At 31.5% G+C, this 21,664-nt stretch overlaps 1 protein-coding gene across 2 annotated transcripts in view; it reads right to left on the reverse strand.

Annotated features, from left to right (window-relative positions):
• The window catches only part of LOC142320839 (facilitated trehalose transporter Tret1-like), a 563,915-nt gene that overhangs the window by 145,802 nt on the left and 396,449 nt on the right, over nt 1–21,664 (reverse strand). For both annotated transcript variants that reach the window (XM_075358815.1, XM_075358816.1), the window contains one exon: nt 11,155–11,226. In XM_075358815.1, coding sequence (XP_075214930.1) covers nt 11,155–11,226 — 72 coding nt within the window. The remainder of the gene's footprint in view (nt 1–11,154; nt 11,227–21,664) is intronic.

Below are 21,664 nucleotides of genomic sequence, written 5' to 3' on the forward strand. Positions count from 1 at the left end.
AACAAGCATAAAAAACATACTAGTTGCAAAGCCGAATTGTACCGTAACTCCATATTTTTATCAGTATTGCCAACAAATTAAATTTTTTAGGATGAATCTGAACGGTGTTTTACTAATTTTTAGAGAAAAATTATATATATATATTTTTTTTTATCTTACACACATTGGAAAAACGTAAAGTTTTAGAATATATGAGAGACCTTGAAACAAGCCGTTTAGCGATACAAAATACTCCGAATCGCAAAAGAAACATTAATTTCCTAATTTATATTAATTATAACTTATAGTAATTTGGACGAATCGGTTTTTTTTTATGTAAACGGGTCCTCATCACAGTCCTGACCATCATCCTGCTTTTGACATACAATTAACAACACATCCTGGCACGACGATCCATAAATAACTCGAGATACGGGAGTGTATTCATTACAACGTCGAGGATCGCAGTGACTAAGCCTTGCTAAATAGATATCCGGATACTTCCAGAATATCAAACGAATCAAATTAAATTTAAACGTTCATCCGGATCTGATGTCTCCTTTAGTGGGAACTTGTCCCACCAACAAACACAAAGAAGAAGAATAAAAAAAGTAAGACGAAATGTATTTTGAGTTCACCTGAACATATGCAATAAAAGGAATGAACTTAGAGAATTAATGAAACATTTGCGCTTAAAAAATTGATTGATCCGATGATCAGAGATCACTAAACTATCCCAAAAAGGAAGATTTATGTATTTAATGAAGATTTAATATGCGATTAAAATATTCGGAAGATTTTTTACACACTTTAATGATAAAAAATCAGTTGTGAAAGGTAAACGGATACTTTTCTGAGGTAGAAATTCCAAAATTTGGCACCGGTGGTTCGGTTTCGGAAGATGTACGGAAAAGATTAAAAAACACAATTAAAATTAATTATCTTAATCTAGAATGCTCTAGAATTTAGTCGATTTTTTTTTAATATAACGGTATTATTATAACTTTTTATATCGTAAAAGTATAGTTGTATCTCTTGATTGTTTACTTTTCAATTTATTTCGTTTTTAAATCTTACGATGTTTCAAAATTATATGCAACTATGCTGAAACGATTTTTTTTTGTATGCTGTTTTGTAAAATTTAATTGCAAGTGCGAATCGATCGGAAACGCTCTCACTTACCGGATTTCAATAAATGTTACAGGGTATATTATTTTTAATAAAAATTTGATTTTTATTCGTAAAACGTAACTAAATAATATTGTATAGTATGACAGATACTCGATTCACCCACCGATCAGTAGAATAATCTTTCAATTCATAGTTCTTAAAATTAAAAATTGTATGTGACAGTTTTATAAAATTACTTTCGCACATGGCGTGCGAAAGAGATAGACGTATAGGACGGGTGGAACGGTTTAGTCATTCCTTTACGAAAACATCTAGTATAACTACTTACACAGTATGCGATGCAGTACATTGTCAGAGTTGTAGAATTGTTTCAGGATAGTTAATAGCGCGGTAAGCCAGCCGTCAGCCTATGCTCACAGCAATACGCCACCCGATATAAAAGAATGTGGACTAAATGTTGAACTTTCGTATTTAAAAAATATTTTATTTTTTTATTCAATTTTACGAAGAAAAGATTTTAATATTTTAACATTCTAATATTAAAAAAATGAATACATAGAAGATTGATATTAGAATACGCTTGAAGAAATATTTTTTTGTCGGTTTAGGTGTAAACAACGTTAGCATTTAATACAAATTTAATCTAATTATAATAGGATGCGCACAACTGTACGTATGACAAAACGTAAAAAATAGGCACGTTGCTGAAATATAAAAATTATATTACATGTTTACTTATCTTTGGAAATTAAAATAAGTTCATTTCATTTCATAACGTACACGATAAATATTTGTACACGTTCAAAAATATAAACTACATTTTTTCAATACTAACATTTAATATTTACAGCGAAGTAAAAATGAATATAAATGATGAAAAATTTCGTGCACTAATAACCACCGGCTGAGAGATGCAGATGTTTTAAACATATTTTGAGCATCCGACAAGCGTCGATGATTAATGAATATAGTTTTGAGTAATATTAACCGTTGTTTTGCTTTTTTATTTTAAAAATAAATAAATATATCGCTTCAAAAAATCGTACGGTAGACGTAGATTAATTATTTCATTTAATCGGATTACTTTCAGGATATTAAAACAACTGCTTTCTTTTACAATTAAAAATAAGACAAATGATGTATTCTATTTTCAAGATTTATAAGTAAACGGCAATATAATTATAATTTCGTAGTGTTTTACACCGCTGTTCTTAATTGAATCGTTTTAAAATGTTTTTAGTTAAACCGATTACCTTGATTTCTGTCTTATTATCTGATCGGAAATACCATTACTAAAGCAAAAATCTTAATTTCGTCTTAAAATCTTTTTCCTTAGAGAAAGATAGTTTTTTTTGTTTTTCTAGCAGAAGTTTTTTCTTAGATTTAAATACTAACAATTTTTCGCAGGAAAATTATCTCGGACAAAAAATGAAAGAAATTAAAATTTAATAAAAGAAAAAAATCCACAGAAAATGCTTAAAAAATTTTGAAAACGAGACCGCACTCCTTTTTTGGTAAAACTATTTCTTTTATATGGTTTACTCTTGGAATAGAAATTTTGCCGAAAACTTACAATAAAAAAGTATTAAAAGCAATAGAACTTTAATCTTTTTCGTCAACGAAAGAATTTCTAAAACTTCACAAAAAAAAAAATGTAAACGCGCTTGCCAATCATGTAACTGTCAACACAAGGTGCTTCCACACCTTTACTCCCTTTCTGATATAAGTCCATATAAAAAAATAAATATTAGATCTAATGTTGCGCAATGCAATAGGCCATACACAAAAAAATGAATGATTCCTACCAGGTTGAATTTATGTGGTGATAACGATACAGTAATGCTGTTATTTTTTTTTATGTATAATTAAAAGCAATATTGTAAAATTTAAGGTTCTTCGGTAACCTTATGACTGTTAAAATGTGTAATTATGTAATATTATATAATAATATAATATTACATAACTACATATTTCTAGATGTAATCTTTTAGGATATATCTTTATTCTAAAACCAGTAAAACGTTAAAATAAACAATGCGAAACGATTTAAGTAAATGCAAAAGATATTAACATAAGTAAGATAAAAAATAAATCGATCAAATTAAAGATAGAATACACTAAAAAAATAAATCTAAATTTTACAGCAATTAGAGGTGGCGGTTACACTGTAAAATTTCATACGAGTATATCGAATAATTTTAAGAATATCGACTTACATGAGTGCTTACAATCTCAGCGATAGAAATGCTGCCTATCAAGAAAAAATTAAAAATGGAAGTGTTTTATATGAATTTTATGGGATGATATTTTGAAATCCCGTTATAAAAAAACCGTTCCCCTTCGATAGAAATCATTTTTTGAGTTATTTTCCAGGGATTTATTTTATCATTAGAGTTCAGGAACAAAAATTAAATTAAATGACATTTAGATAAAGTTTTCTTGTTCACATTTTCATTACTTTCGAAGAAGACTGAGTTTGAATTTATTCGTGGGAGAACGATTAGATATAAATTGATTAGAGATAATGTTAACGGTACCAAAATATCTAAATCAATTTTCGAAATGGTGGGTATTATTTCAAACACACAGTAGAAACTTTATTAAACAGCCTTTAAAGTTTGAAAGTAGATAAGGTTTGGAATATTTAATGAAATACTTCAAATAGTTTTTGTAATAGTAATCGGCAGGAAATAATGTATTCTGTTATTCTGATAAGTCCCTTGACGCCCCCGATCGGATTCATTTCTGTTCTTCCTACTTATAGCAACGACTTCTTTCACGCGTATCAGGTTTCGGAAGAAATACCAACAACATAAGCCAGTAGGTAAGATTTAGATACGGTAAGGGTAGACGGATACGGTAAGAGATAGTTTTTATAGAAGATATTTTTTTGGAATTTTTATCGAAGGTCTCTTTCAGGTAATAAACACAGACTTTGTTCTACTTATCCGGAGGAACACGGGTTAATTCAATAAGTCATGATAGGTAGATAAAAATAATAACCTATTAAATTAATTGTAAATGTATATTATTTATTATTAAAAAAAAAAGTTGAATAGTTGCAACATTTCTTAAAAGAAACTAACTTAAACGTCTTCAAATTTCTAAATTTTGTTTTGCCTTAAAAAAAATTATAACTCACAAAAACATAAAAAAAGTTCCCTAAATTTTTATTCGAGTGCAGAAAAAAATTAAAATAGATCTTTGGACGATCCTTAAGGCTTTAAAAGGGATTTGAAGATAGATATAATTGTAAAAAAGATCATTACTCACTCTCACTTTATCTCAGTATTTCTTTCTTGCAATATAACTTAGCGGTGTATTTATGTCTTGAGTTGATTTTGTAATACGAGAATTTATCTTTAGACCTAGCTTCTGTGAGTTACGCATACCAGAAATTCCACGTTCGGCATACTAATACCTAGACTCGAGTCATGTATCGCATATTCTATCACATAGTTATACCACAGTTAGTTTTTCTTAAGAAAATTGATGTCGCAATTAATATTTCTCGTAAACTTTAAACTTTACGCATTCTTTGACGTTAATCAAAATTCTATTGTACATTATTATTATTAAATTGTAGGAGTTCTTGCCAATCGTATTTTCACACGTAAAAATTTATTGTTCTGTTCATGATATGCCTACATAATTAGTAAATACTCCTATCTGTTAAATACAGAAAATATTAGATCATATTGACTATTGATAATATTTAAAAAATGTATACTTTTAGTAATTATTTTAATTATTATTGTTTATCTATTTGCGTATAAAACGAATAAAACTTAAAACTATTGCATGAAAATAAACAAGAACAAAACAAAAGTAATGAAATGTAGTAGAAATAACAAAGATGGACCACTGAATGTGAAAATAGGAGGAGAAAAGATTATGGAGGTAGAAGAATTTTGTTATTTGGGAAGTAAAATTACTAAAGATGGACGAAGCAGGAGCGATATAAAATGCCGAATAGCACAAGCTAAACGAGCCTTCAGTAAGAAATATAATTTGTTTACATCAAAAACGAATTTAAATGTCAGGAAAAGATTTTTGAAAGTGTATGTTTGGAGTGTCGCTTTATATGGAAGTGAAACTTGGACAATCGGAGTATCTGAGAAGAAAAGATTAGAAGCTTTTGAAATGTGGTGCTATAGGAGAATGTTAAAAATCAGATGGGTGGATAAAGTGACAAATGAAGAGGTATTGCGGCAAATAGATGAAGAAAGAAGCATTTGGAAAAATATAGTTAAAAGAAGAGACAGACTTATAGACCACATACTAAGGCATCCTGGAATAGTCGCTTTAATATTGGAAGGACAGGTAGAAGGAAAAAATTGTGTAGGCAGACCACGTTTGGAGTATGTAAAACAAATTGTTGGAGATGTAGGATGTAGAGGGTATACTGAAATGAAACGACTAGCACTAGATAGGGAATCTGCATCAAACCAGTCAAATGACTGAAGACAAAAAAAAAAATTTGCGTATAAAAAATAAGTGTAATGTTTTTTTTATATTTCTGAAAATAAATCATTTCTTTAATATCTTAAGTTAAAAGAAAAACATTTCTTCGTGAGTTGGCCAGATAAAGAAAATTATTATGACGAATATGATGTTTCTCTTTAAAATTATTAATTTCCATAACCATGATCCAGTAATCGTTCCCTGTTTAGAAAATGTAATGTATATTATTTTACTCCTAAAAAAAAAAAAACCACACTTACCCGACAGTGAACTGTAAAACTACCTCTGATTAATAATAACACGTATTTAAACGGGAAAAATTTTCTATCTCGGTGAACTTTTGCATTCCGTAGCTAATTTTTGTTTGAGATTATATCTTATATGTAAGTACGAAAAACAGGTTTTATCGATAAAAAGTCGATTGCAGATTAGTTCTAACTCCAGAAACTGGATAGGAGACTCAAAGCTGCCCTCAGCAAACTGCAGTCTATAGATTTCCATAAACTTAGCTCTAATCCTACGGATATCAGTACAAAATCACCAAAGAGAAACGGCTCAAGGATGATGGCAAAGGATGGTCAATAAGAATCAAGGGATCCTGAAACCAAACGGCCTTTTTTAAAGGAATAATTCAAACCTGTTCCTAACGATACACACACGTTCCGCTCGTTATTCTTCGAGATATCTGTGGACTGTTCAGCGATTTTGAAGCAACCGGTTTAAATACATGTTGAAACAATTTGTTTTCCTCCAGATTCAAAAGGAATACCTGAGAACCGGTTCAGATTTCATTAGAAAAAATTTTCCCCTGTCTTCGAAATTGTACGTCACAAAAAAAGCATGAACTGAATTATAAACCGTTCACCAAATTATTACCGGTGGATTTAAATTGTGTTACAAAAGTCACAATTTTACAATAGTTAGGCGATGATATTTACCATTCTCAAGATCTAGATATCCTTTAGCGGTTCATCTAGGTTTAGGCCGATGACTCGTTCCGGCTTCACATCTCATTTTTGATCTTCCAATTTTTAACCCGCATAAAGACTTGTACTCTATCGCCCTTCGAGTATCCGTTTGTGAGGCTACTCACTTTTCCTTATACCCGGATTCACGGTCAAATTTTAGATGAGATGATAACACTAAAATTCGTTCTATATGTTATTTTTGAATTTAAATTCCCACGTAACACCTAACTTTTCTAAAAAATCTCATTTCGTTTATTTCTATAGTTCGGGTGCCCAACATTCCAAGTTGTTTAGTAAGAGAACTTCATGATTATACAGATTTAAGCTGGGTCTCGGTATCGTTTTATCGTGATGTATATTCACTCCCCGTTTTAATTAAGACCTGACTTTATCCTCTGCGTAAGATAGATTGCGGCCGATATACCGGAAACGTTGAACTCGCTTGACGACTTCATTATGACCTGTGTCATAAAATACGTTCTGAAATTCAAGATTATTATCTAGATAACAGCATACAACTGACGGCTAGTGCGAGGCTTACACCTGCTAAAAATCCTCTCCCTCAAGTCGCACAAGGGCCGGACCTAACCCGTGGGGCATATACAAAGCTCTCTCTCGGGCAACCGCTCAGGTACACCTAACGCCGACATAGAACAGCAGCGACGAGGCCTCAGGGGGCAATTGACGGACAATGACTCCGAGAAGCCACCGCCGCCCAACTGCATCCACCATCAGCATATCTGTGACAGCCTGTCGGCCATTACGTCTTAACGCTCCCAAAACCAGTTCCATTTACAGCCATTGCAGGGGAAATGACCAAAATATCCCCATTCGCTTCTTCTATCCATTTTGTGTTGGATATAGTCTTCCGATTTGGCTCGCTGACTATGATGATGTCTGCATTCAGCCTAGTGATCACCTTCCAACAGGCATCCATAGCCCTACTGCTCCGGTTTGCGTTAAGTTACGGTAAACGCATTACTGAGACCTGCTTTCTACTCGACATTTACAAGAATTATTTTACATAACCGTACAATATTCCTGATCGTGTCGATAAAATAGTATATAAAATATTTTAATGCTTATCAGAACTTCTATGTGTAACTGTTATTATTTTTACAGTACTAGGATAAATCGTTTAAACACGGTCGAAGAAAACAGCCTGCTCAATTAAGTTAACTTTATTCCAAATCTAGATGAACATTAGTATATATCGGCCACCCATTTAAGCTGGGGTGTAATATACAGGCCTATATGTTGTTCAACCATCAGATTAAATTTATATATATATATATATATATATATATATATATATATATATATATATATATATATATATATATATATATATATATGTGTGTGTGTGTATTTGGATGCATAAAAAATTGTATAATCCAATACTTTCTCTATCAATACTGTTATATTTTTATAAAATGATCTATCCCAAAAATAAGATCAATTAAATTCCTTACGGTTTTACATTACAGGTCTAAATACGTTAGTATTTTATAAGATTTCCACGCTAACATAAATGCGTATTCGATTTTCACTTCAAATTAACATATTAGATAGAAGAAGTATAGGCCAGACAATCGAGCATAGTAAAGCATTATCTTTGTTAGATATAACTGTAAATAAGTTAATTGAAATAAATTATGAAAGAGGAAATGACTAATTTAATAACACCTGATTACTAAACAGATTGTAATTACCGAGTTCATGCGTAAATGATATTACGTATCTTGTTTGTAAAAGAATGAGAGATAGATGAAAATACATTTCAGTTCTGAGAATAACTTAAAGTCACGGTTTTTGAACAATATTTATGAATTTTTATATCATTTGAACTACTAATTCAAGCATCCATTTAACTGTTTTATCAACTTTAAAATTATTAACTGATAATTTAAATGTAACGCAAGTATCAACACAAAGAAAAAAACAGAAAATGTTTGTGAATGTGGTAATTACAATAATATCTAAAAAGGGAAATAATATAATAAATTATTACTATTTTATTAACAAAGAGATTTATGTTAAATTTCCAAACTCCCTCGTTAAATTATTACAGAATCCAGTAGCGTTTTTAAAATTATAATAATAAACAAGTAAAAACAGTATTTGAAATCGGTTTAAAAAAATCCGACCTAAAAAAAATTTAATTTAATTCTTTAAATTTCAGCTTTTACAAGTAGCTATCAAATTAAAAATCAGCTAAGAAAACACAGACGAAGCCGACTCAAAAAATTGAAAGAACAGAAAATGTGTTATTTTTCCGTTTTAATGCAGTATTTACTTCATTTTACATTATATTTTCCCGACTAGCGCTATAGCTTTAGAAGGAAAAGTATTTTAATCGGTCCTATTTGGGCATATGCGATTTTCACCGGATGATGAAGTTTTGACAACTAAGGAACCCAAAAAATCGGATAAAAATTTTCCGGATGTTTGTATGTACGTGTATGTGTTCGGTGTCGTACTCCTTATTTCTCCAGAACTACTGGACCGATTTTCACCAAACTTGGTTAGAATATTTCTATGTATGGCGCCATTTCGTTGATGCATAGACGCCATATTTCATTGACGCCATTAAATTTTCAACTTAAAAGGTCAAGGGGGTGAGGCTGTACAGCAAAATCACCTACTGCAAGGTCATCGTATCGAGATTTCACCTAATTAAGATCTTATTTTTTGTAGGCGCATTTGTTAATTAAAAAATAATATTTGTAGAAACAAAATTTTCAAAATCGCATCCCCCAAAAAAAACATGCTCTATATAAAATCAATAGTACCCTCTCTCACCACAAGGATCGCTAGTGTAGCACTGACGTACGGCTGTAGTCGTCTGCTATATTGCGACGTCATAGGTGACGTTAGAATTAAATAAATTAATAAAATTTAAATTGTAAAAAAGTATTTAAAGTGGCCGCTAGTACCGCCACACCCGCGCGAATGAAATACGGTATGCGCGCGCACTTTAATTAAATAAACAAAAAATATTATATTTAAATAAAATTATAAATATTTTTAATTAAGTTGTGTGTGTAAACCGTGCGTCAGAAAAAAAACGACTGACGGGAAAAGTCCTACAACTAACTGTCTTGTCAGATTTTTTTTTCAGTTGTTTTAAAATGTTACGTAAGGTTAAGCCAAGAAAAACATTTGTCCGTATGCCGGAAGAAACTTAAAGGCGAGTAACCTTAAATTTGATAAAAATAAGAATAATGCCGAGAGAATATTTTAAATACCGGTTAAATTTTTCTGGAAAAGGAATTAGGTATTTTTTTCCCGATTACAGTTTTCTTTATTTTCAAGCGAAGGCGATTTAATATTAGAATGACACAAGACTAAATACAATTAACATAACCTTAATGATTGTGAGAGACTTGACACGTATCGTAACTTATTTCTAAAAATTACACTACCATCTTGAAGAATCAGAAGCACATCACGAAAGGCTTACTATGGAAAATAAGGAGTGAAGTGGTTCTCCATGTATTTTTCATCGAGCCGAGCCTAATATATGTTGTATATCAAACCCGCCGAAATGCAAGTGATATTCAGCTCTACAAGTGACACCCTCACACTATTCACCACAGAGTATAATGAACATCATTACTCCCAAAGAAAGCCATTCTGATTATACCTCTTGCAACTCAGGTAATCTACACGCGTCAATCCGTTGATGACTGGGCTAAATAGTGTAAAGCCACAAATTAACGTACTCCTTTCTGTTGAGATAAAAAGTTTCCCGTAAAATCTTCCGGTGTTTATTATAGTTGTGACTTACGTAAAACATCTGAAAGACAAACGAGACCAATCGAAGTTACTTTAAGGTGATGGTTATTAATAATGCCAAACAAGTAAGCTCTATATCTTAAAAAAATCGAAGGTAGTGTTTGTAGGGGTGAATTTCATGTACATATCGACGGACATGTTATACTGACGTATATTAGGCTCGTTGAAAAAGACAACGGGAAACCGCTCTACTCCTCATATTTCTTAGCGTATTCCGAGATACGGTGATGTTTCTTATTTGATAATGGAAGTGATATTTTTGGAATTCATTTATTTCTAGTATCAGGACGCTTATACCGTTCGGTTTACTTATAAGGTAAAAATCCAAGTTAGGATACACTTATTTCTATTTGGAATTAATTTCTGGGTTTATCAGATTACTTTCGACTTTAGTTTTCAATAAACGGCATTGCTCAGAAGTGATGGATCTAAAACTGAATAAACCGACTTCGTGCGTTATTGCATTCAGAGTAACAGACTGTTATGAGTCCGTATCCGTATCACCTCTTTCTACAAAAAGGGAAATAATAATGCAACTTCAAAAATCACAATTTAATTGCTTTTACTATGCTTTTTTTATTGCTTTTACTTGTTATTCGATTGTTATTCATAAAAATAAAATCGTACTCAAAAACTGAATGATTTAGAACATTAATTATTTCTAAAAAATTTTCCGCCGCCTCTTCACTATACCATTTGAAATTGCGTTTAATTAATTAAATTTAGTTTTGTACTGTCTAATAGAACGTATTTTCATTTTTATTGTAAGAAATATTTGTAAGTAGTTAATTTTAATTTTAATAATAAGACTTACCTGTGGAAAATAATGGGACACAGTGGGACGGGGACTGAGCACCATCGGATTCATCAGTTGGGGGGTCGTCATCTGGAACATAATATTTTCTATTATAATACTACGATATTAGAAATAAAAAATAATTCACTTTTTGTATCAGTTTTAACATCATTTAAAGCACAAATCTTTTTATTATTAACTTTTTTTATATTCTAAATTATGCAAGAAACATTAGTTATAAATTAGTACGAGGTGTATGAGAAAAGTAATGAGACTGACTTTTTACTTACCAAAGTTTTTATTTTTTTCAAACAACAATATTATCCCGTTCAAAGAAATTCCCATGGGCAGCTATACATCGGCGGAGTCGTTGTTCCCACTGCTGTTAGCTGCGCTGGAAGGCTTTAAACTGGTCGGTCACAGTCTTTTGAATGTTCTCAAGAGTTCCAAAATGACGTCCTTTTAAGACACGTTTCAATTTCGGGAAAAGGAAAAAGTCACAAGGACTCAAATCAGGTGAATAGGGTGGTTGAGAACCGTAGGAATGCGTTTTGAGGTCAAACATTCCGTGATGGAAATGGCCGTGTAACACGGGGCATTGTCATGATGAAGCATCCACTTGTCTGCAACGTCTGGTGTCACGCGAATCACTCTTTTCCTCAGCGTTTGAAGGACACCTTTGTAAAACACTTAGTTGCCGGTTTGTCCAGGAGGAACAAATTCTTTATGCACGAAACCCCTACTGTCAAAAAAACAAATCAGCACCGGTTTTGATCTTTGATTTGCTCATTCGACATTTTTTTGGTCGAAGAGATGACGGAGTGTACCACTCTTCCCTTTGCCCCTTTGTTTCAGGATCGTATTCAAATATCCAGGATTCATCACCTGTGATCACACGGTTGAAGAATTCTTGGTCGTGGTCAATCCTCTCAAGAAGATCAACGCACCGTTTCTTCGATTGTCCTGTTCCGTTGTGAGGTTTTTCGGCACCAATTTCGCACAAACCTTTCGCATGTCCAAATCGTCTCTCAAAATTTGATGTCACACGCTCAACGTTTTCGTCAGATTTTGAATATGAAGGTCTCCCTGAGCGAGGTAGTTCTTCAACGTGTTCTCGGCCTTCCAAAAATTATTTGTGCCAGCGGAAAACTTGTGCTCTTGATAGGCAATATTCCCCATAGGCCTGTTTCAACTTTTCAAAGGTCACACTTGCGGATTCCCCAAGTTTAACACAAAACTTGATTGCACAACGTCGCTCTAAATTCCGATGCTCTATTTTCGTAACACACAACTTCACTGATGGCGCTGTCAAAAATAATGTGTTGGCTGAACGGGATTGAAACTCGTACTGAGTATGTGGAAGGGATGAACAAACCGGTCTAGTACATACCGGTAGACAACAATTTGACGGTATTAGGGCAAGGGTAGGTGCCAGAAGATCAAGCAGACTAATATCTTCAAAAAACAGTGACAATATTTAGTTCGTAGCGAAGAAAATAACGAAAAGCCGAAAAGTTTCGACTAGAAAACGCTTTATTTTTTATTTTTATTTGGGAATCGGCCGTCATCATTGAGCAGAATTTTCCCCATCAATTTAAAGTTGTATTCCTCGAAAATTCAATCAGTTCAAATATTAAACCCTCAGCGACTACGGGTTGAGCCTACAATACAGCCGCGTGTTACTCGAGACAAGTAAATTTTATGTTTTCTTTTTATAGAATTTACGGATGATTGATGAAAACCGTTCCCATTTTAATGACTTCGATGAGAATAATTCGCATTTTTAAGATACTACCGATTAGCAAATTACTTATCGATACTATTGTTTGTCATTCAGAACAAATAACGGTGTAGCGTACGGTTTCTGTAAAATGAATCATCGAATTGAATTATTTTACTTAATTACTTTTTAGTTTAAAAAAGCGTTGCCGTATTAACTGTGAAAGAGGAATCGTTGTAGAGATGTCTGAAAAATTTTCATCCCGAATATTGCAGATGAGATCGGGGAGGACTGATTCCAACAGGGTGAAACCACACTAGAACTCCTAATCCTCAACTTTCAATCAGTAGCCTACGCGTATAAAGTCGCCGGATTTGACGGCTCTACTTTATTCTTTTGAGACTACGTAAAAAAAAAAAAAAAAAAAATGATAGATGTTAATTTGCCAACTTTAGCCGAATTAATTAACCGAAATCGATGCACAATAATACCAACGGCAACATTCCAGTCGGTAATGAAAAACGAGTTAAAAAGAAGATAAATTTGCCAACGCTTTGGTGATCAGCATTTGAAAGAAATATTTTCTTAAACTGTACGAAAAAATCACGTTTAAACTAAAAATTTAATTAAAATTAATCATTTTTTTTTCATACATTTTGATGTCTCGTTCTTGTTTACAAAAATATGGAAGACTTTTGGTCAAATTTTTATGTAATACATCTTAATTACCATAAAAATTAAGTAAATAGGAAAACAAAGTTACGTTTAAAAATCGTTTACAAAAATCTTCTTTTTTTTTTAAATTTAAACCAGGAAGGCCATTTTAATTGTTAAACAATCATCATCCGACGATGAGGAAAATATCTCTAAGAAAACAAATAAATAAATTACGAAAAAAACAAATAGTAGTTGATAAATAAACAGTATTATTGCAGTGTTATATAATGTTTTCCCCCGTTTATTTATTTACTAATTTTTTTATAAGTATTATATTTCCTCAGTTTCTACTAACGATCATCGTTTAACAGTCGAAATTGCCATCTATTTTTAAATTTTAAGTAGGATTTTTGTGAATGGTTTCGGAACATAATCTTTTTCTTATTTATTTCAATAAACATTCAGCGTAACCCTTTATACGCATAAAAATCAAAGTTTCAACCGGAACTCTTGTTTGTTATTCTAGTTTTTTAATTATCGTTAAACGTCTATTAGCCCGGTACGTAGTACATTAATTAAACCGTATACTTATTTATCTGCCAGTGGAATAAATAGTTATCTGATCCTTTCATTGAGGTAATCCATTATACCTGAATATGAAAACGTATCTTCTTTGAAATAATTAATTAACTAATTATTAACAGGTTGTGCTAGACCTTAGATCAAAATGTACTTATGTTAAATAACTTAGAAGAGTGAGTAACAAAAAAAAATAACGCTACTGAAAAACTAACGAAACGACAATAAAACAGCAATTATAAAAATGTATTCTAGAAACCTTTCTATATGTATTCTGCCTGATACGGAAGGAGCTTATTCTTTAAAAATTTTCCTATAAATTTCGGGTTATAAAATTGTGTTAAGGCGAGTTGTTCGTAAACTAAATTTGGTAGATTTTTTTTTATACCTATGTTTAGCAAATTACCTGTCTGATTTTACAAAAAAAGACAAAAAGAGTTTATTGATCTAAAATACCAGCACTGTTTCAATTTATGAATTTAAAAAAAAAAAAAAATTGAATAGAGTTGAAGTTTCCTTTAGATTTTTTTCGTTTTACCCGCGATTTCCTTAAATCCTTAACTAAATAATAATTCTAAAATTCCTTAAATTCTAAATAATAATCCATTCATTAATACTGATAAAGTGTTCATTACACAGCTAGTCAACTGTAGATCTGAATATCGGTACATATTTAAATAGGCTTGCCGTGTTAATACATAAAAAATCTATTTGGCTTAACGAAGACAAGGCGAAAAGAGTCTTGACGTTTTGATACCTATAGAACCCAAAAAACCAGATGGAAATTCTCCGGATACTAATGTTCGTATGTACGTGTGTGTGTGTGTGTGTGTGTGTGTGTGTGTGTGTGTGTGTGTGTGTGTGTGTGTGTGTGTGTGTGTTTGTGTTCGGTGTCGACCTCTAAATTACCTAATATGTCCAGAACTACTGAGCCGATTTTGAACAAACTTAGATTAGTTTTATATATGGGGCATTGTTGCCGATAAATATTTTCAACGTAAAAGTTAAAGGGGTTGAGGCTGTAGAGCAAGGTCTCTCTCGTATCTCGAGATTTCGCTTAATTAAGTTCATATTTTTCTTACGCATTTTTGTTAACGATTAAAAAATGACAATATTTGCAAAACAATTTTAGAAAATCGCATCCCCATCCCAAAAAATGTTCTAAACTTTGAAGCTTTGTTGTGATCGCTATGATGGTTCTTTTTCATTGCAGTCTTCTAATTACGCGTATAAATTGAATCTTTACTTAATTGGGAGTCCCAAACCTCACCGAGCGGCCGGATCCGATCAAAAGTTATGCATTTTTAATATTTTTCTTCTTTCCCTTTTTTATTGTAATCAAGCCTGCTTTAAAATGATTTTTTATAAAATTAATCTTTGAATCCCGTTTTGCGGTTCGCGCAAAAAGTAACAAATATGGTTGTGTGAGGTAACAATTTATACATTTTCAAGGGCGCTGAAAACGATTTTAATATATAAAGATATTGAAATAGAAGCTCTTTTTTACTGATAACATATTTGAAATTTGCGATTTTAACTTCAAGCCGTATTATTATCTTGTAATTATAACGTGTGTCCTACAACTGTCTTGTTAGTTTCTTTTTTTTTCCGTCTGAAAATGTTTGATGGAAAAAACATCCTATATCACTGAAATCACAAACTCTGATCGACCACTGCAACCTAACGCACTCTTATAGATTTAATAGATAAAACTTTACCTCAAAAAAGTAAGAGAACAAACGATGAACACTACTTCCTTATGAACCAACCGATCAACTATATCCCTTCCCGTGAACAATACTTAATAATCAGTAATCAGGGAGCGATAACTATTTAATATACATATGATTTTGGACAAAAAAAAGTTTTAATAAATTAAAAATTCTGAAAGATTGCTGACTAATCGTCATTTGACATAGGGTTTTACATCATGAATCTCCAATATATAATTTTCGTTTATTACAAATACGTTTTCTTTAAACTATCTTTAGTAAAGTGATTTATCGATCAACTTCTGGGATAATTCGGAGTATAGCCGATATATTTGGTCTTTTTATTATTTTATCGGACCTTATTAAAATTATAATTTTTGATTTTCTTTGCTTTTCATAAATTACGTACATTTTCTTTACAAATCAATTTATCGTTCTTCAGACGGGTTTATTTTCATTTCATTTTTCGAGGACACAGGACAATTTTCGAACATACGCTTAGGCACGATACTGTTAAAATTGTAATTTTTAAAAATACTGTCGCGTGTTCGCTGCTTTATCAAGATATTGAGAAATTGACAACTGACAATGATTATTTAATTAAAATTTATTAGTTTAAAAACATAAGCAAAACAAAATAAATCAATAATAATAATAAACGACAATAATAAACAATTCACAATAATCATAATAATAACAATAAATGTCAATAATAAACAAATAGTAATCACAACCACAACAATAATAATAAACAGTGGCTACATACAAAGAGAATTTAAAGTAATCGTAAGGATTTATTTACAGGTAATTAAATATTGAAAAACTGAATTTAGTCCCATTTACAACAGATATTAGCAAGACCGCTAATCTTAACACGTTTAATCATTAATCTTGTATTAGCAACAATAGTACAAAAATAGATAACACAAGTATTCTTTTACTGCAAATACTTTTGCTGTTTACAAAAAAACTACCCTAAAAATTTATGAATGAAATTTTGAACATTTGTTTAGGTGTGTAAAAAGGAAGATTGTTAAATTGACTTGTTAGTTTTCTAAAAGGGTTTCTTTTAGCCCCTTTCTGGATTCCTCCAATTATTATATTTTCTACTACTTTCTTCTTAATTGGCAGGAATCCGTTACTCAGGTCCATTATGCCATACCATATAACAAGACCGGTAGTCTTGTTACAATACATTTTATTTTGCTGGTGTAATGAGGGCAATACGTAATTTTGGTTCATTCTTTCTCTTTTCCTGGTTTCTTATTGATTTTAAGTAAGGTTTCTTTACTTTTTCGTTTAGTAGATTTTTCTGCACGCTTGTTTCAATATTTCTTGTAAAACTGTATAATTTATTAACTTATATAATTATTTCCTCAAGTTCTACTGATAATAAACGATGAAACCGCCGTGAATTTTTAATTTTAAGTAACATTTATGTAAACGATCTTTGAGCGTATTCTTGCGTTTCAATTTTTCTTTTCATTTTTATAGCTTAAAATAAGATAAATTTAACGCACAATAAATAATGTGCACACACACACACACACACACATATACATATATATATAATAAATTAAACAACCGTTAAATATTTATAATCATTTTTACAAACAAAAAAAATCCACTGAAAATTTATATTTTTTATTAAATTGCTTGATCTGTAGGTAACCATCCATGGTGACGTACGTACATGCACGTTCTTGTTTTCTGGTGTGCTTTTAAACGTGTGCGTTTGCTGTACATGTCTCTACTTTGTATGCCGCATTCGTTCCCGCGGTTTACATTCACTCCAAACTAGTGTACCGCTCTGTAGGATAAAATTGAAGTGACGCGGTACGAGCGAACATTGGGGTAGGACGCTGTGGCGTGGCTGTACACGGGCCAGGATACCGTTGGTGGAACACATTTTCGAGGGCTGTGTCAAAATCGATCGGTCTGTTCCTCTCACCCGCATTCTTTCCTCTTTTAGTCCCGACCCCTCTTTTCCCTTCCGCTTACTCCCACCAAAAGCTACCCCTATTCAACTCTTTTACGTTGAAACTCAAACTTTTTATGTTTTTTTTTTTCACCTATCCGCACTCATTTACTACCACATTACTTGTTTGTTTAATACTGTCTCATTTTGGTTACATAGGGACATACATTTGTTTAAAAAAACAATTATAATAAATAAAATAAAAAATAATCAAAGTAAAAAACAGAAATGGTTCTTTAATGAGTCTTTCTTTATAAAGAGTAACCATATTTTTTTTAATGATTATTATTTCAAAATTGACGAACGTTTAATATTGTTTTCCACTAAACTGAATTTTGTAATTCACTTTTTTTCAGTCATTTGAGAGGTTTGATGCAGCTCTCCAAGATTCCCTATCTAGTGCTAATCGTTTCATTTCGGTATACCTACTACATCCTACATCCCTAACAATTTGTTTTAAATATTCGAAACGTTTCATGTCTACACAATTTGTTTCTTCTACCTGACCCTCTAATATTAAAGCTACTATTCCTGGATGCCTTAATATGTGGCCTATTAGTCTGTCTCTTCTTTTATCTATATTTTTGCAAACGCTTCTTTCTTCTTCGATTTGCCGCAACACTTCTTCATTTGTCATTTTATCCACCCATATGATTTTTAACATTCTCCTATAACACAACATTTCAAAAGCTTCTAATCTTTTCTTCTCAGGTACTCCGATCGTCCAAGTTTCACTTCCCATATAAAGCTATGCTCCAAACACATACCTTCAAAAATCTTTTCCTTACGTTTAAATTAGTTTTTGATGTAAAGAAATTATATTTCTGACTGAAAACTCGTTTCGCCTGTGCTATTCGGAATTTTATATCGCTCCTGCTTCGTCCATCTTCAGTAATTCTACTTCCCAAATAACAAAATTCTTCTACCTTCATAATCTTTTCTCTTCCTATTTTTACATTCAGTGGTCTATCTTCGTTATTTCTACTGCATTTCATTACTTTCGTTTTGTTTTTGTTTATTTTCATGCGGTTCTTGCGTAGGACTTCATGCATCCCGTTCATTGTTCCTTCTAAATCCTTTTTACTCTCAGCTAGAATTACTATATCATCAGCAAATCATAGCATCTTTATCGTTTCATCTTGTACTGTTACTCCGGATATAAATTGTTCTTTAAAATTCAGTAATAGCAGCTTATTAATTGTTCTTATTTACCCGCTGTTATAACAAAAAATATTATTAAAGGAAACTATTGCAATGGCTCAAAACCTCACCCGGTTTTGGGCATTTTGGTTTTGGATTTATTGAATCCAAAATGAGAAAATGTACATCGAGATTCAGTGTGTTCGAGAGAGTTGGTTTATATTTGTATGAAAAACTATAAACCAATAAAATAACCGCTATGTATTACTGAATTTATGATTAATCTACGTCGAAATTTGGCATTTAGGTTCCCAGACTGAGATTAAAAATCCGCAAAATAAATAAACACTATTATTATCTTTTATATATATATATATATATATATATTTTTCTTCTTTCTAATATCTGTAATAATCTGTTTTTGTATATTATTTATATCGGCTGTACAAAGAATTTAGCTCTTGAGAAAACATTTAATTTGGATCTTCGTTTACTCGTCACGGTTCTCTGAATCGATTACGATTGTCGAACCATTCTTTCATCGCAATTTTTACTTATATAAAATATTTTTACCCTGGGGGACACCTAATTTTGCTAAACCATAAGAAAACAAGATAGATTAATTGTTAAGCAAAAAAAAAAAAAAAATCAGGACTGATTTTCCGTAAACTGAAGCCTAACGCGATTAAATGAAGCGGTCAGTCGCATCATCCCATCTCAACAAAATGTAGTGTTTACAGTCAGATTTTTCAGCATAAATTATACGTTTGGTATCAAAAAATACAGTCGGCGTTCCTTCTACTCGGAATTTTTGTAACCTCGATATTAAATATATCGATTTCTTGGTACACAGCCAAATTAGACTTTGAAGTTTTGTTTTCGAACGGTATATGATTTTTAACAATTTTATATCATCAGAAATTTGTAGATCAGCCTATCCGTTTATCGTCTTGTTTCAATTTTCTTCCTTCTTTGAAGCTCTCAAATACAGTTACTCTTCATAATATTTCATCGAAATATATACTATTTTACACATTTAAACATTTTCTCTAATTTTGCGCAACTTCATGAAAGGTTCCGTTTAAATTTTACTGTGACAACCGTACAGGTTGAAAGTAGCATAAGCTATCACACAATTTCTTTCTAACTAGTACCACTGATCCCGGACAGATAGCGTAATAGTAAACATGTAGTCGTATCGGTCAGTATCAGTCCCGGAACATAAACGTCACTGTGCTTAAAAGATAATATTAAAAATAAATTTTAAATAATTATTTTAAAACCTATATTTTCTTTATCTTCAGCAAAAGAATACGACCTGAAATTATTTGTATCTCTTCGTGAGACATTTTTACGTATAATTACCTTGTACTGTGAAACATAAAATCCAGAAATATTTTATTTTAAGATAATACCCGGTCGTTAAAAAACAATATTTTAAAGTAATTTATTTAACTCAAGTTGACGAAACTTATATTTTAAATATTAAAACATAGTTTTTTTTCTGTTCACTTACCATTATGTCAACCGCGTATAAGTGTAGTAGCTCGGACTGTAAATAGCGTGTCCGGGTGCGGTAGACTTGTCTAAATTTTATCTTTAAATTGTATTAAATTTTAATGAAAAGCGGACAAAAGTTCTCTAACGACCGGGAGAGGGGCTAAACTAGGCCAGTAAAGTTTCAGAACCGCTTTTCCAACAACTTTTTAATTAACGATTATTTTTTTCTTTAGTCTCATTAGCGATCTGATATAAATCATTCCTGAACAACGGTAATGCTGAGCTCAAGGACAACAACAGATATCCCATGTTGTGTACAATTGCTAGTACAATATTTTGGCTATTACAATTCAATTCTTTATTTATTTTTTGGTCAGGAGTGTTCATAATATTTTCACCTACTTCGAAAAGAGTACTATAAAAATTCAATACAATTAGTATTTATAATTTACGTAAAAATTAATAATATCTTGGTTTAATATTAAACTTTAAACCTCAGCAATCGAGATAATACACTTTCTTTCAGCATGTTTATACAGATTATAAACTTCTTTTTATAAATTTTTATGTAGAGATTTGCACAAAAACCGAATTAAATTAGGTCAATACAGTATAAACAGCTGTACAATATCAATTATAAAGAAAAATCTAGTAAAAAAAAAAAATACAAAGGAAAACCCCAACAATAAATTTCCAGAACATGTCAATATACCAGCGCAAGAAAAAATAAACCGGAAGGAAATAAATTATATGCTGACCTGTCAGTCTGCTGCACGAAAATTTACATCACTAAATCAAAACTAAAAAGACTTTCTGTGATTTTTTTATTTAGTCTACATCATTATTCAATCTTTTACAAGGATTTATGGAGATCAGGTAGATGCTGCAGGATTTGTAAAGGAACGAGCTAAATAAGGTATAGTTTAGCTTAACTTTCAAAGCTAATCGTATATTCGAGAAAGTGTACTTACACTGTTTACGTTACGTTAATGAGAGATAGCTTATGACTACAAAGATCCTTTTTGTTGCAAATATATGATCGGCTTATATTTTAATCACTATTATACATCAAGAGTTACAGAAAATATTTCAATAAATCGAATCTTTATCAAGTAAACATCACGTTAGTGTATATATGCTATACTGACATATTTTTTTTTTTTTAACTGAATTTTTACGGACATCGACTGCTAAGGTCATTAGCCCTCGTCACATTCTTTAAAAGAAATTATTATCTCCATC

This window comes from Lycorma delicatula, chromosome 3, assembly GCF_047948215.1.
Source record: "Lycorma delicatula isolate Av1 chromosome 3, ASM4794821v1, whole genome shotgun sequence".
Classification (NCBI taxonomy): Eukaryota; Metazoa; Arthropoda; class Insecta; order Hemiptera; family Fulgoridae; genus Lycorma; species Lycorma delicatula.